The sequence below is a fragment of the Limulus polyphemus genome, unplaced genomic scaffold, assembly GCF_000517525.1.
Source record: "Limulus polyphemus unplaced genomic scaffold, Limulus_polyphemus-2.1.2 Scaffold1398, whole genome shotgun sequence".
NCBI classification, from domain to species: Eukaryota; Metazoa; Arthropoda; class Merostomata; order Xiphosura; family Limulidae; genus Limulus; species Limulus polyphemus.
Window position 1 is genome coordinate 132,694 of NW_013667008.1, and position 14,192 is coordinate 146,885.

The window sequence follows — 14,192 nt, forward strand, 5'->3', positions numbered from 1 at the left end:
GGAAGATGGAACAGCCGAGATGGACCAATAGGTCCCATGTTGACCCAAAACATTGTTATGTTATAAAATAAGAGGTTGTTTTGTAGAATTAGATGTTAAGAAATTAGTATTCTATTTTCTTTGAATGTGAAGAGTTAGCTTTATTTTGATGTCTTGTAAGAAAATATGCTTAAGAGGTCAACATTTTCAGACTTCCTGTTGCTGGAGGTTGTCTGTTTAATGACATATTTAGCTTTTGCTAAGTCTCATTTGGTTCTTAAAAGTTCTTTGTGAAACTGTTGAAGTTCTAAGACTGACCTATCAAATCCTCAACTTCTGAAATCTTTTTCAGCCAGTGCATGAAAGATTCATTAATTACGTATGACTTTAACGTGTCCATGCAACCACTACAGCTCATAAATTGTTAGGTTAAGCTGTCTGAGAACAAGATAGACCAATACAGCTGAAATTTAGTTATTTCCATATAGCAGGCACATACCAAAGCCATTCCTAGTCTTCATGATTAAACTTTAATTCCTTTTATATCATCTCTTCAAATATAGGGTAACTTTATCTTACTTTTGACAGGCACAATAACTAATGCAAACTTCAATCAGTTCACATATTCTTGAACAACCAGTCAACTATTGCTTGTTTGTATAATGAGCTATAATGACATACTTCAAGCGTTTGTCTCAGTTGATTAAGTCAGGATTCAAAACTTCAAAAGCATGTTTGACATTTTGAATAACGTATTACATGAAATTACTCGGCTGTAAATGATATAGTGAATTGTGTAGATTCACTATATAAAAGATTGTCCATAACTTTGCAAATAACTGGCTGATCAAATATGCTCCTTGATCCATGTGGACTTCTCCAGATGCTGACAGTCATGCTACCCAAGGTTCAGCCAATACATCAGTAAAGGTTTGCATCAATGCACTTAACTATTGGTCCACATGGTGAGGTAATAGATAAGGATAAGCACATAACATTTACCTCCCTTAGTTTCTGAGAAAGAACCACCTGTATTTGTAAAACATATGCTACAACAGTGTGTTTCACCACTGAGCATATAGACATGAATGTAGCAAGAAAAGCTAATTTTTCACGTCAGTACAAATACAATATATATCCTAGTGAACTCTTGTTGTTAAGTTGAGAAACGTACTGACTGTGGAATTACTGTGTACTAAAAGTTTGTATGGAGAAAGAATAAACTGTAATAAAACTTTGAGGACAGCTGTTGAGTGGATTATTTTATTTTTAGAAAATTTATTACAACGTTTCGACCACTTGTGTGATCATCATCAGGTAAACTTATGATATAGTGTTACGTATTAATAATTTACTCGAGCATTTTGTTCGAATTTTAAAAAAATGCTCGAGTAAATTACTAATACTTGACACTATATCATAAGTTTACCTGATGATGATCACACAAGTGGTCGAAACGTTGTAATAAATTTTCTAAAAATAAAATAATCTACTCAACAGCTGTCCTCAAAATTTTATTATTTAAGTAAAAGTGGATTTCCCTCTACTTTCAACAGTGAAGAATAAACTGGTTTAATCAAGAAAGGACTTGTATCGCTGAAGTTCCTTGGAAAGAATTTCTACCGGAAATTAACAAACAAGCAGGTACCAGTGGGAATGCTTAACAAATACAACTGCAATACAAAGCTATTACTGTGTAACTACATTGGAGATTACATGTTCTACTCCATTCTGCACCTGCAGCAATACTGCATCAGCTCACCTTCACAAGGATCAATATTCAGATTGAACAACAGTCTTGTCTCATATAAGGAAAGTCCAGAGCCTTGACTAAAGCACAATTTAGTCCAAAATGACTTGTCGCAGTCTTCATTTAAAAATGCTTTTCAGCTTTAGTGAGTGCAAACAGTAGTACAGCTATTTCAGAGTAAATGACCACAGATCATCGATGGTATGATGCAAAACCTAGGAAGCTGTGTATCTCTCATTTCAGTATGGGGTGAGGCTAGTTTTTACTGCTGTGTTTTCCACAGGGTCTATAGACATTCTATCCCTCCCCACACTGCTGCTGAGAAACTCAACATGTGTATGCATGGGTGTACATTTTCTTGTCTTCAGTTTCAAGCCTGCTTTTCTTAACTGCCTGAACATTATTCCTAGATTATCAGTAGCAGACTGAAGCCATACATCAAAATGTAATTCAAGTAGATGAGATATTTCTCCTGTTGCAGCCTTCCCATAGTTAGCACCATTAGTAGTTTGTGTTATGTTACCCAAGGTGAATGTTACGACACAGCACTCACAGTCTTAGATCTTCTCTTCTTTCAGTATTCTGTAACCAGATAAAGTGTAATAAACCTTGCAGCATGTTCAGACATTCAGCTTTCTGTACCATTTTCACCCATTTTAAGTTTATTCAGAACCTTATTTCTGCAAATTATCATTGGAGACAAATAAACTGTGATTGTGTACTAATACATCTTTCAGCTACCGCTTTATCTCAGCAGTATATTTTATGTACTCCAAAATATGTCACCATTATCTGCATGGTGACTTCACACTGTTTTTTAACCCAAGCATCTATCTGGTTCCATAAAAACACTAGCATATTCAACTAGCTACCCTCCAAGTTACTGTCTCAGTGCTGAGTCCAAAACTGCCAGTGCAATTTTTAGCTAGATGTTCTCACAGCTATGCAGTTAATTCCAGGTTTTAACAATACCAATGAACAGCAGAAAAACTGAATAGTTAATTATCCATAATTATAGATAATCATTGGAAAAATATCAAACATTTGTATAGATAACTCTTGAAGCAAGCAACATTATTTCTGGAGAAAACTATGCTTTGTAGGATATTCTGTCACTGCAGTAGACAATTATAATGTACCATAGTACACTACACAATGCCACTGTGACTTCCAACTCAACATGTACTCCTATATTCCACTATTTAAGGTATCACTGTATAAACCAAGATTGGAAACAGTTACTTTCTTTCTGATTGAGACAGTAAATACTGCCCTTTGTATTAGTAATGAAACACCAATGGCCAGAAGAGGATTCCTCCTGGACCATACAACAATCTCACATTGCACATTTCATCTATTAATCAACAGCTTTTCTCACTCATAAGCTCTTCATATGGAAATGTCATTTCTTAGTTCTTTCAAGTTCTAACTTAGATTTTATGAAACTACAAAGAAGCATAGAAAAACAAACATATCAAAATTTAGGTACACAACAAAAACCAATTCTGTGTGATTAGGTCCGTCAAATTGAAACCATACTACCTTATTCAGCAATATTCTCATGTACACTTATTTACTATGACATTAATCAGAAAGTTTTACAAATTTAACTTCTGAATTTTAAGTCTTAATGATAAGGACACCTAAATACCACAATAAAACAATATAATATTGTGTATGGGCAGAAAACAATAAAATTATAGTAGACAACTTCAATTTGATGTCTACACAAAATGAAGAACAGTTGAATTTTTTTCTGACATGGCTGCTGAGAAACAATTAATCTTATCAGGATTACAGAGAATAACCCTCTACGTTCTGATAAAAGTAAGGTTAACCATCCCAGAATAAATTTGTCACTCCAATTAAGAGAGAATAGAATTAAGAAAAAGCCTTCAGTTTGTCTATAAATTTCACTCTGATATGGCCAGAAAATACTTTACCAGCAGAAGCCATATAATACCATGATGATGTATTACTGGCTTAAGGTCATAGCAGTCCAAATTCAATTAGTCACATACTGTTACGTATCTGGTCGTTAGTTAATTTCCCGTATAATTTCTTTCCGATGAAACTTTAGTGACACAAGTCCTTTCTTAAATAAAACTAGTTTATTCTTTCTTAATACAACTTTGAAATTCACTTAATTTCCACAGTCACGCTATAACAAACGCTATAATTCACAACGAACGACTCACGCACCCGACTCAATTGTCCGTCTCTATCTCTGTCTGCAATTCAATTACGTTGTCGCCGTCACTTCTTGGCGGTCTTATATACAAGAATACCGCACATCTAGTAAACACTCGAGGCTTCACGAAGGTACAGGAATTTTCTAGAAGCTCATGACGTGTTACTAGTGTCACGTGACTTCCGCTGTCGTAACAATACTATATATATATATATATAAAAGATGTATGCTAATACACGTAAGTGCAAAAATATTTGACAGTTATTTCTTATTTTGTAATACATCAGTGGAGAAAACATAACTTCATGTGATTTATTTATTTTTATTTTCAGACAGATCCAAATCTGTCAATCAACTGTTGTAATTTTAGAGGAGAGCGTGCATTGGAAATTGCTGTTGGAGTACATGATGAAGAGTTGGTAGTTGAACTTTTAAACTTATCAAAATATCGATCTAAACCAATTGATTATGATCATTATTATGCAAGCATCTTACGTGCAGTGCTGGAGCAAGAAGAACCTATTTTAAAAATATTGTTAGCAAGGTGAGATTTCTCCAATTAAGAACAGTCTTTTCTTTAAAAAAATTAATATAAGATACCTTTAATTACAACCATATAATGATACAGGGTTTATATTACAGTGCTAAGAAATCATTGCAGTAATTGTCCCAAAAATGTTTATGGAGTTCTTAGAAGCATAATAAAATATCATATTTAATATTTCAAAGTAGCAATAGTTATTTTTTGTTAGGAAATAAATAATGTTATTTCTTTACAAAATTTTCAGATATTGTACTAAGGAAGATAACCTAAGAATCGAACTCAGTCAATGAATTTATAATATTTTCCAACTTTTGTTATAAATTACGTAAATGTTTGTATCAATTACATGTGGAATACGAATTTTAATAATGACTTATTGAATAAATGTAAATCTATAGATTTTATAGTAACTGTCTATTTCATACCACATATTTTAGATTACAAAACATTGACTAGTTTGTTAATGCTGCTGTAAAAACTATAGTTCTGTATGTTACTGGAAATGTTGATAACACCATATCACTTACATTTGTTTTGCTGGCATGAAATAATATAATTTACACTGTACATACAAGCTTAGTTTAAATTAATTATATATAATGCTGTTTAAATAATTTTCCTGAGCTTCTTTTCATAAAACAGTAAGCATTAAACTAAAATAACTTGGAGTTACCTTTTTATTTTAGATTAAGTGTACCTGTACAATAAATGTTAGCCCTTTTTGGTAGTTTTCTTAAGCCAACTTTTTCTAAAATTAAAGTATATTTGTTGTATTATTATATATGCTTTTGTTTGCAGTTAATTATGGATACAGTGGATGTTTGCATTTGTTTAGAAAACATAACATATTTTTAAACTAAAATGCCATTTATGTATTGTATACATCAGTTTGTTTTAGTATAACAATGTACTCCCAATAAATGTACCTCTTGTTTTGTTGTATTGCTGAAACTTATTTTTGTAAAATTAAATTCTGACACGGTACTTCCCTCTACTCACAAGATTAGTTTTCCTCTTTTATGCTGCCCTCAATATGCCAACGTTTTTATAATGCATGCCACAAGCCTTTCGCACCTCCCTATTGAAATCAAAGAGTCCAACATGTCTCTTATGCAAATCATAATGTGTCATCTCTCCACTAATAGGAGAACACTACTGTCACGTAACGCATGTGACTCCCTCTATGCACCACTACCGAACCATCACTTCTTGTTTGGCAGTGGTTGAGTTCAGGTGTCTTTTTTTTGCCCATTACTTCTGGAAGTGGTTTAACTTAATTTACTTTATTTCACGATTTTTTTCACTTTATTTTCGAAAGGGTGTGATTTACCAGAGTTTTGCTGCAAAAGTTTCGCTTGTTTGTTTGGTATCAAGTATAAATTCGAAAGTTAAAATTACCTCTTCAGGTACTTCTCATTCGTCTGTGCCATACTTCAGGCCACAGGTGCAGACGACCTGTCGGGGGGATTTATCGGCCTTTATTCACAGGGAGAGTGGGCATTATATGGGACAATTTGTCTCCTGCTGTTGCCCCTTTTCCTCCTGAGCCTTTCGAGCCTGGCCAGGCTCATGAGAATTGTGATCGTTTGTCCCCCTCTCAGAGTTCGCTGTGCCTTCCCAAACCCTACCTGAGGATTCTGTTCGGCCCTCATCTGTTTCCACGGATTTTATTTCTCTGGTATGTGATGTTTTGTCTATTGCTCCTATTTCTCATGACCAATGTCCTTCTATATTACATGATTCTGCCTCCCAACCTTTAGTTTCCCCCACCCCTGTTATTTGGGTTCACACTGAGCATTTTGTCTCCCAGTTAGGTGACGGCATTAGTATACCTCATCCCCCGCTGGCTTTGGATCAGTCTGCCCTCGCATATCATAGGGTAAACTGTCCATATCTGGACCAACAATTGTTGGGTTGAGTTTTGCCTGTTTGGGGGCAGGACCCAAGTCTCCCTTTCATCTTAACCATGCCTAGTATTCCCGCCTTCATCTTATCTCTTTTGCAGTACCTCTCCTCGACCCATCTCCTGTCTCAGGATCTTCACATGAACCCTAAGGGGTTTAATGGAGATGTTCTCCCCCTCTCCACTTTTACATTAGCCCATCTGTCATCTCTGGCCCTGCAAACGTAGTGTATTTGTTGTTGGGATCTTTGAGGTTGTGATGCCATATTGTCGTGGACGTCTCCCGACTCCTTATCTATGGGAGCTTTGTATGGCTCCATTTTTAGATGTTTCATATTTGACACAATTTCGGAATCTTTGGAGTCGAGGGTGGCTTTGGTCCAACAATAATCAACCCTGTCTCATTGGTGGCCTGTTTGTTCCAGTCAGAGCCAAGCATGGCACAGATTCCTCTCTTTCAACCCTCCTTGTCTCAGTGGTGCCACTGTTTATGTTTTTCATGACAACACATGGTACACAAACAACAGTTCTTGTGACTACCTGTTGGGTTCAGGTCTGGTATGGGTTCGTCTGGCGACCTTCGTTCATTGGTGGAGCCCTTTCATCTCCAATGTTTGGGTTCACCGAGTTTTGTCAGAGGGATTCGCCATACCCTTTCTTACCCTTCATCCATTGTCCCATGTGTTTATTTCTTTTCCTACTGTTCAGGATCCCTTGTCACACCAGGATCTATCCAAGGCAGTGCAAGACCTCCTCACACAACAGGATATTGAACCTGCTCCATGCCTGTTTGTAGTTCCCAAAATGACCAGGGACTGAAGGCCAGTCATCGACCTGTCCCGTCTCAATCGATATGTTCGTACCCCATACTTCACCATGGCATTCTACCTTACTCTTTGATTAGGTTTTTCTCTGGGTGACCAAGATGGACATCTCCAATGCTTATCTGCATATTTCCATATTTCAGTGTTCTCATCCTTATCTTTGGTTTGTCCATCATGGCTTTAGCACTGTACATTTTCTATCGGGTGGTGCAAACCTTTACTCTACATCTTCATGCCCTGGGGTTGCCCTTTCACTTTTACATGGACGACTGGATTCTTCTCGCTCATTCTGAACGGGAGTCGGCCTGCTGTACTCATCAGCTCCTTCTCAAAGCTGCTCAGGTGGGCTGGTGGGTCACATCGGAGAAGTCCTTCCTTCATCCTACCCAGTAACTCATTCATCTGGTTGTTTTTTTCAACATCCATCTCAGTTGGGCCAACTTTCTCCTCTTCAGCTCTGTTCTATGGAACTGGCTGTTTCGAATGCTCTGTCTGCTCCTTCACTTTCTGCTCATGAGGTTCTATTGCTTTTGGGGATGTGGTCTTTTATGACTACTCTCATACCCCTTGACTGGGCGCATATGAGATCCCTTCAATGGGCCCTCCATGACCAATGGAACCTTGCTGGAGATTACTTGGATGCTCCTATAACCTTTCCTTTCCACATTGTGAATGATCTCCAATGGTGGTTGGACAAGGATTATACATCAGTGGGTGTCCTGCTTCCTCCTATGTGGCTAGCTTTACATCTGTTCATGGATGCATTCCTTCAAGTTTGGGGTGCGTGGGTCATTTACCAGAAGGCATTGGGTCGTTGGTCTGCTGGGGAACATTCTCTTCATATAAACATCTTCAAACTTGCTGTTTGTGAGGCTTTGGATCATTTTCTTCCCATCTCCAGAGATCATCTGGTCATGATCCATTATGACAATTTAACAGTAGTGGCTCATATCCATGGCTGTGTATCAGCAGAAATAAAATGTTTTTTGCACCTGGACCCTGGTTCAGGGTATCCCAGCTATTCATCCTACAGTTGCTGGTATCTTTGAGTATCTTACATGGTTTTTAAGAAGGGGTATTCCAGCTTCTTGATATCAGGTTATCATGCAGCCATATCCCATACTTTACATTTTTCCCATTACTGCAGGATCTATCTTTCCCTTGTCCTTGCAATTTTGATCCATTGGCCACCTAGGTGTCCGGTACTTTCAGATTGAGACATTAATGTAATACTCCATTTCTTTGCTTTAGCTTCGTTTGAGCCCATTGCCTCATGCTCTTAAGGTGTATTTCCTTCTCTTCTTGGCCTTCAGATGGCTTCAGTTGGATCTGTTCACCATCTATGTCACTTGCACACTCTACCACGAAACCTATCTTCTTATTTATTTGATTTGTTTCTTCCTTCCCTAGACCTCTGTGGCTTGCGAGGGTAACATAGATGGCTAAAACCATTCAGTTCAGAGTAGGTTGGTTGTGTTCTGCTGGCATAGAAAGCGCAAAATCCTCTGGATGGAGTGAGACATCGAAATCCAGTTCACTTCTTTGATTGGGTGCCCTCATCCTACCTTCACGCTGATGTTGATATCCTGCGGGCTGCTTTTAGATATCAAGTGAACCAATGAACCTATGTCCTCACACAGGTTTGGGGTCATGGAAGGTATATGTGGGATGTTTTTGTCCTGGGCACTCCCTCATTCTCTCTCTTGCAATGGGGATGTTATCGATCTTTGGACGTTTTGGACCAATCTCATGGTCATGGGAGTTGACTGCATGCGATGGATTCCCTTGGATACCAGATGACACATTCCCGGATCCCTGGATGAATGCTAATCGTATGTCATACCCTGGAGTCAGTGTTTTCCTCACATCCACGATTTTGGCGTTTGAGGTGAATCCCATACGATCCTCATCCCACCCTCGCGTGGATGTCAGTACCCAGTGAAAATGTTTGGGATGTAGTTGGCTTACCAAATACAATCCGCCGCATCCTAGCCATTTTACACCGTGTGATGTATACTCATTTACCCACTTTACTTCTGTGGGATTGAATTTCTATATTTATCTGGTTGGGATCACTTTCCACCATGTTTGTTCCTAGCAGTTCGTAGTATGGAGATACCTGGTTCAGAAGTGGTGCAGTGCCCCTTCTCAGGTCATCTGATCTGTTTTTCTCATCTAGAGAAGTATCCTTTGGATGTTTCAGGAGGTACATCTGTTCTTCCCTCGCACTGGTCCATTCTTTTCAATGTGGAGGGAAGTACTGTATCAGAAGTTATAATTTTCCTATACTGAAAATGTATTTCTGATAGGTACTGCCCTCCTTTCCCATTTCTCACCCCCCTATCCACAGACTTCCAGTGCTTACATCATCTGCCAAATTTTGAAGTGATGGTAGTGGCGCATAGAGGGAGTCGTGTGTCAAGTGATAGTAGTGCTCTCCTATTGGTGAAGAGATGATGCATGATGATTTGCATGAGAGACATGTTGGATTGTTTGATTACATTATGGGATGTGGAAGGCTTGTGGCATGCGTTATGAAAAAGTTTGCATATAGAGGACAGCACAAAAGCTACTCTTGTGAGAGGATGGAAGTACCTATTGGAAATACATTTTCAGTATAGGAAGACTATAGTGTATGAATTTTTATATTGTGTTTATCACTTGTTTGTCAGTTTATTGAATATTTCCAATTATGCTACAGCTTTTGTCACACATAAGTTCTTCATACGGAAAATGCCATTTATTAGTTCTTTAAAGTTTTAAATTAAATTTTATGAAATTACAAAGAAGTATAGAAAAACAAACACATCGAAATTTAGAAACATTACAAAAATAAATTCTGAATGATTCGGTTCATCAAATTTAAACCATACCACATCATTGTGTGTAAGCAGAAGACAATAAATTTATCGTAGATAATAGTAGTTTAAGGTAATGGGATGTAGTTTGAATGAGGAAATACTTCAGATAAAGGAGTCTATATATTAAACTCCTTTAACCAAACTTGAAAATTAGTATATTTTTCTGATAGTCTGTAGAGAGGCAAGTTTTCAAAATTTTAATTTAATTTGACCACAAGTCCTAGCTACAAAAAATAGTTTCTTTATATTTCTTAAAATTGTTTTTCTTTTTTATGTTGTAGTTATGCAGAATTTAAGAGCCAGGGAACAGATGATTCACCTCCAGATGTTGCCAGTAGCAATTTGACTCCTCTCATGGCTGCTGCCATTAATGGCAATATAAGAATAACAAGGTTGCTCATGGAGAATGGCCACAAGATAAATGACCCCAGTATGCCAGTATTTATTTTTTTGTATTAAGTTTATCAACTTCTCTTATTTTTTTAGTTCATAATTTAATGATAATGACTCACATTTAAGCCTTAACAGTGAAACATACTGATTATGTTCAAACTTGGTTGAAGAGTAATAAAAATTGTGCTGCATAAAAGTGACACTACCAATGCTGTCATTCATAGAGTGCTGCATTTTATGCTGACCCTTTCTATAGTATCTAGCTATACACATTCGTAGCTGATAAAAAATACATTACCAACAAGCTTACATGAAAATCATTCTGAAACAAACTAAGAATTGAGAGGAAAAGACAAAATTCATGCTCAATGTGGTCTTTTATGCCCTTTCCCATCCACCCTTTGAACTTTTGTCTGTGTTCTATGTACCATCTCTATATCTCCCTCAAGACTCAATTACTTCTCCTCCTTGTTTGTGGACTTTGTCAATCAGATATTTATGCTATTAACATTACCTGCATCCTCTACCATTTCTGTTATTTCATCCTATATCCCGACCGGCCCTTCCTTCCTAAACCTGTGAGTGGTTTTGCTTTCACACCAATTTCCTTACTTTCCATCTCCCACATGTACTCCCATTACAATCCTGATCAGCTTCTTTGTCTGATTTGCTCCTTACAGTGTTATGTGGCATGCACTGCCTCCTCTTGTGATTCATGTTCCCGACGTTTCATTCTCTGCAACCCTTCTGTTTCCCATGATATATCCCCTGTCATGCTAACTTGTTGGATTTGTCAAATTATTAGGTTCTGGCTGCATCTTCTTCAGGTGGATATCATGGTGATTCTACACACTTCCATTCGCCTTTAATTGGGATAGGTCTTATCACTTCCTTTCATTTATGTTTTTATTTTCAGCAACCTTCATTTTTACCGCTGATAATTGGATCCCACTCTGTGGTAGGTGTTGCCTGGTCAGGTATGCTTAGCCCCAACCTGTATTATTTATTGCTTGCACTATAACACACCGTTTAGGTAAGGTGTTCTGCAAGAACACTGGTGGCATACCCAGTGGTATATATAATATATATGTTTGTGTGTGTGTGTGTGTGTTTCAAGATATCAATAAGTTTCACTCAATGATGAACCGTCACTCATGGACTTCATGAGTAAAGCAGACGGGGATTTCTGCCCATCTTTGCTGACCCTTTGACTGAATATATCAGGGTTGGTTTGCTTTTCAAAATATGGAATTGTAGACACCCATTGCATTTTCTCTGGTGTGACATTCCTTTAGACTTCCCCATTTTTTTCTTCCAGTGGAACACAAAAGTTCTTACCAGTTCCCAGTTGCTGGGATGGTAGACTATGAAGGCTTCCTTTGAGTGTGCTTAGAAATTTAATTTATCATACATAGTCATGATTATCCAATCAGTGAGAAGAGAGCAAAGCTGGTTTCCCTCCTTCCATTTCCCCTGGGTGTTTTTTACTAGGTGGATAACTGTTGGTTGGAGCAGGTCCAGTATAAGTGGGATCTTCCTAGTATATAATATGTGTTTGGAATGACACCACCAGGTTCCTACAGTTGTGTGCAGTAGATGCCCCTCTTCTTCTTAATTCTGGTTGCAGGAGGTTCTTTCCCTACTCCTTAAGTTGAGTTTGGGAGACATTGTCTCCCTCTTAATACCGGCATATGTACACTGTTCATATGATTGAGTGAATGTTCCATGTGCAGGATGTCACTTCCCTGCATCTACTGTTGAGTGATTTATAGTTTTCACTCGTAATACAGGTTTTTAGGGTTGAGTTGAGGCAATGCCACGACCCCATAATGCCAGGTTCAGTTTGCTGTACTTATTGCTCCCAAGGTGGTTTTGGGAGTTTGTCCAGTTTTGGCCAAAAGCTAACTTCCTATTCATAATTCTAAATGCTTGATGTATAATACACTGTTTACTTACGATTGGGGATGTTGAGTATATATAACATGGTCCACATGCCCTAGCCAATGTGTTTATGTTACAATACATTGGTTTTTATCTTTTTTGATCCTTAACTTCCTAATGCCGAGGATGAGTTATGGAACCTTGTCTATCCATACATAATCTAGTTGAGGTTGTGTATGTACCTAGCTATTTCAGTTTATATCTTACTATAGATTGCATCTCTACAAACAAGTTGCATTTTTGCGCATCCTTTTTTCTGCCTTTATCAGATTAATTTTCTACTTCAAGGGCAAAGAGCATACCTGTTCCAGAAGTAGTGTTGTACCGTTTCAGAAGTTAAAATTTTATTTGCACTTAAAATGTATTTCTAATAGGCACTCACCTCTTGTCATAAACTTCCCACCCATCGTACCCACTGCTGGTGTTCTTCTTTTAGAGCCTGCCAATTCTCAAAAATGAAGATTTAGCAGAAATAGTAGAATGAGCTAGCTGTACCAATATAGGTGGTGCAATACATTGGTGAAGAGTAATCACATGATATGTACATGTTCAAAAATGGCGTGAAATTGATGGGGTATATAGACTGGGGCACTGAGCGTGAAATTTTTTTATCAATGCTTAAAGGGCAGAAAGATGTTCGAAATAGCTTTTTGTAGGAAGTAAATACCTATAAGAAATACATTTTCAATGTAAGAAAAATGTTAACTTTTAGGCTGTTATTTGTAGTAAAGAAGTGCTTATAATTTAGGGTTTGTGAAAAATCTATACTGTTTTGTAATATGACATTTTCCCTCAAAGTTTCTTTTGCTTAAATGTTAATAGATACACCATTTATTAATAAATAAATATTGTTTAAATTACTGAAAGCAAAGCTGAACTGGCCATTAAATTCAGGTGCTAAAATTTTATTCAACCACTTAATTCAGGAAGTCATTGTTTTAACAGGAATCGGTAATGTGAAGTATGAAAAAATGTTGAAAATCTTTTGCTTTTATTACCTTTTTGTTTATAAAAGTAAAGTTTAAAACTGTTGAGAAATCACTAGTTTTACCTTTTCAAGAAATGGGAAATTGAAGTGGCATGAGGAAAACTAAAAACTAAATCTTGTGATCATGAAGTGTTGTTCATTAAGTTTTTGCTACATAAAAATACAAGTTTTCTCCTAGAAAGTTGAACATATAAAGTTTCTACATTCATACTAAGCCTATAGAATATATATTTCTGGTTTAAAAAAGATGAATACAGTAGTTTTATGTTAATGTGAAGCATAGAAAAAGACACATGCAATATATTAAATCCAATGGTGGGACAGTGTTAAGTCTATAGATTTATCATCCTAAAATCCAGGGTTTGATTCCCTGCAGTAGACACAGCAGATAGCTCAATGTGGCTTTGCTCAAAATCAAACAATATATATATATATTATGTTAAAATATTCCTCTTCCCCAGTGTCACAGAGGTAAGTCTGTAGGCTTAGAACACTAAAAACCGGGTTTTGATACCTATGGTAGGCAGAGCACAAATAGACCATTGTGTAGCTTTGGACTTGACTACAAACAAACAAAGCAATATATTAGTCAAAATTAAAATTACAGTATTCCTTGCGCATAAATCACGGTTTATTTTTTTTACTCTTTTATAACTAGTAGAGGATATATCTTTACTCAGGTTAAAATTTTTGTTACGACAGCGAAAGTCACGTGACGCTGCTAGCGCATGTGTGACTGAATTTCTAGAATTATCAGGGAACTCCGCGAATTTTGGAGAAGCCTCTTCGTTAGTATATAAGCCTAGCGGGAAAAGCCA

The 14,192-nt window shown here is 37.0% G+C and overlaps 1 protein-coding gene across 1 annotated transcript in view; it reads left to right on the plus strand.

Annotated features, from left to right (window-relative positions):
• Positions 1-14,192, plus strand: part of LOC106463404 (short transient receptor potential channel 3-like) — a 107,656-nt gene that overhangs the window by 37,548 nt on the left and 55,916 nt on the right. Inside the window, exons 3-4 of the mRNA XM_013923425.2 lie at positions 4,253-4,464; positions 10,334-10,482. Coding sequence (XP_013778879.1) covers positions 4,253-4,464; positions 10,334-10,482 — 361 coding nt within the window. The remainder of the gene's footprint in view (positions 1-4,252; positions 4,465-10,333; positions 10,483-14,192) is intronic.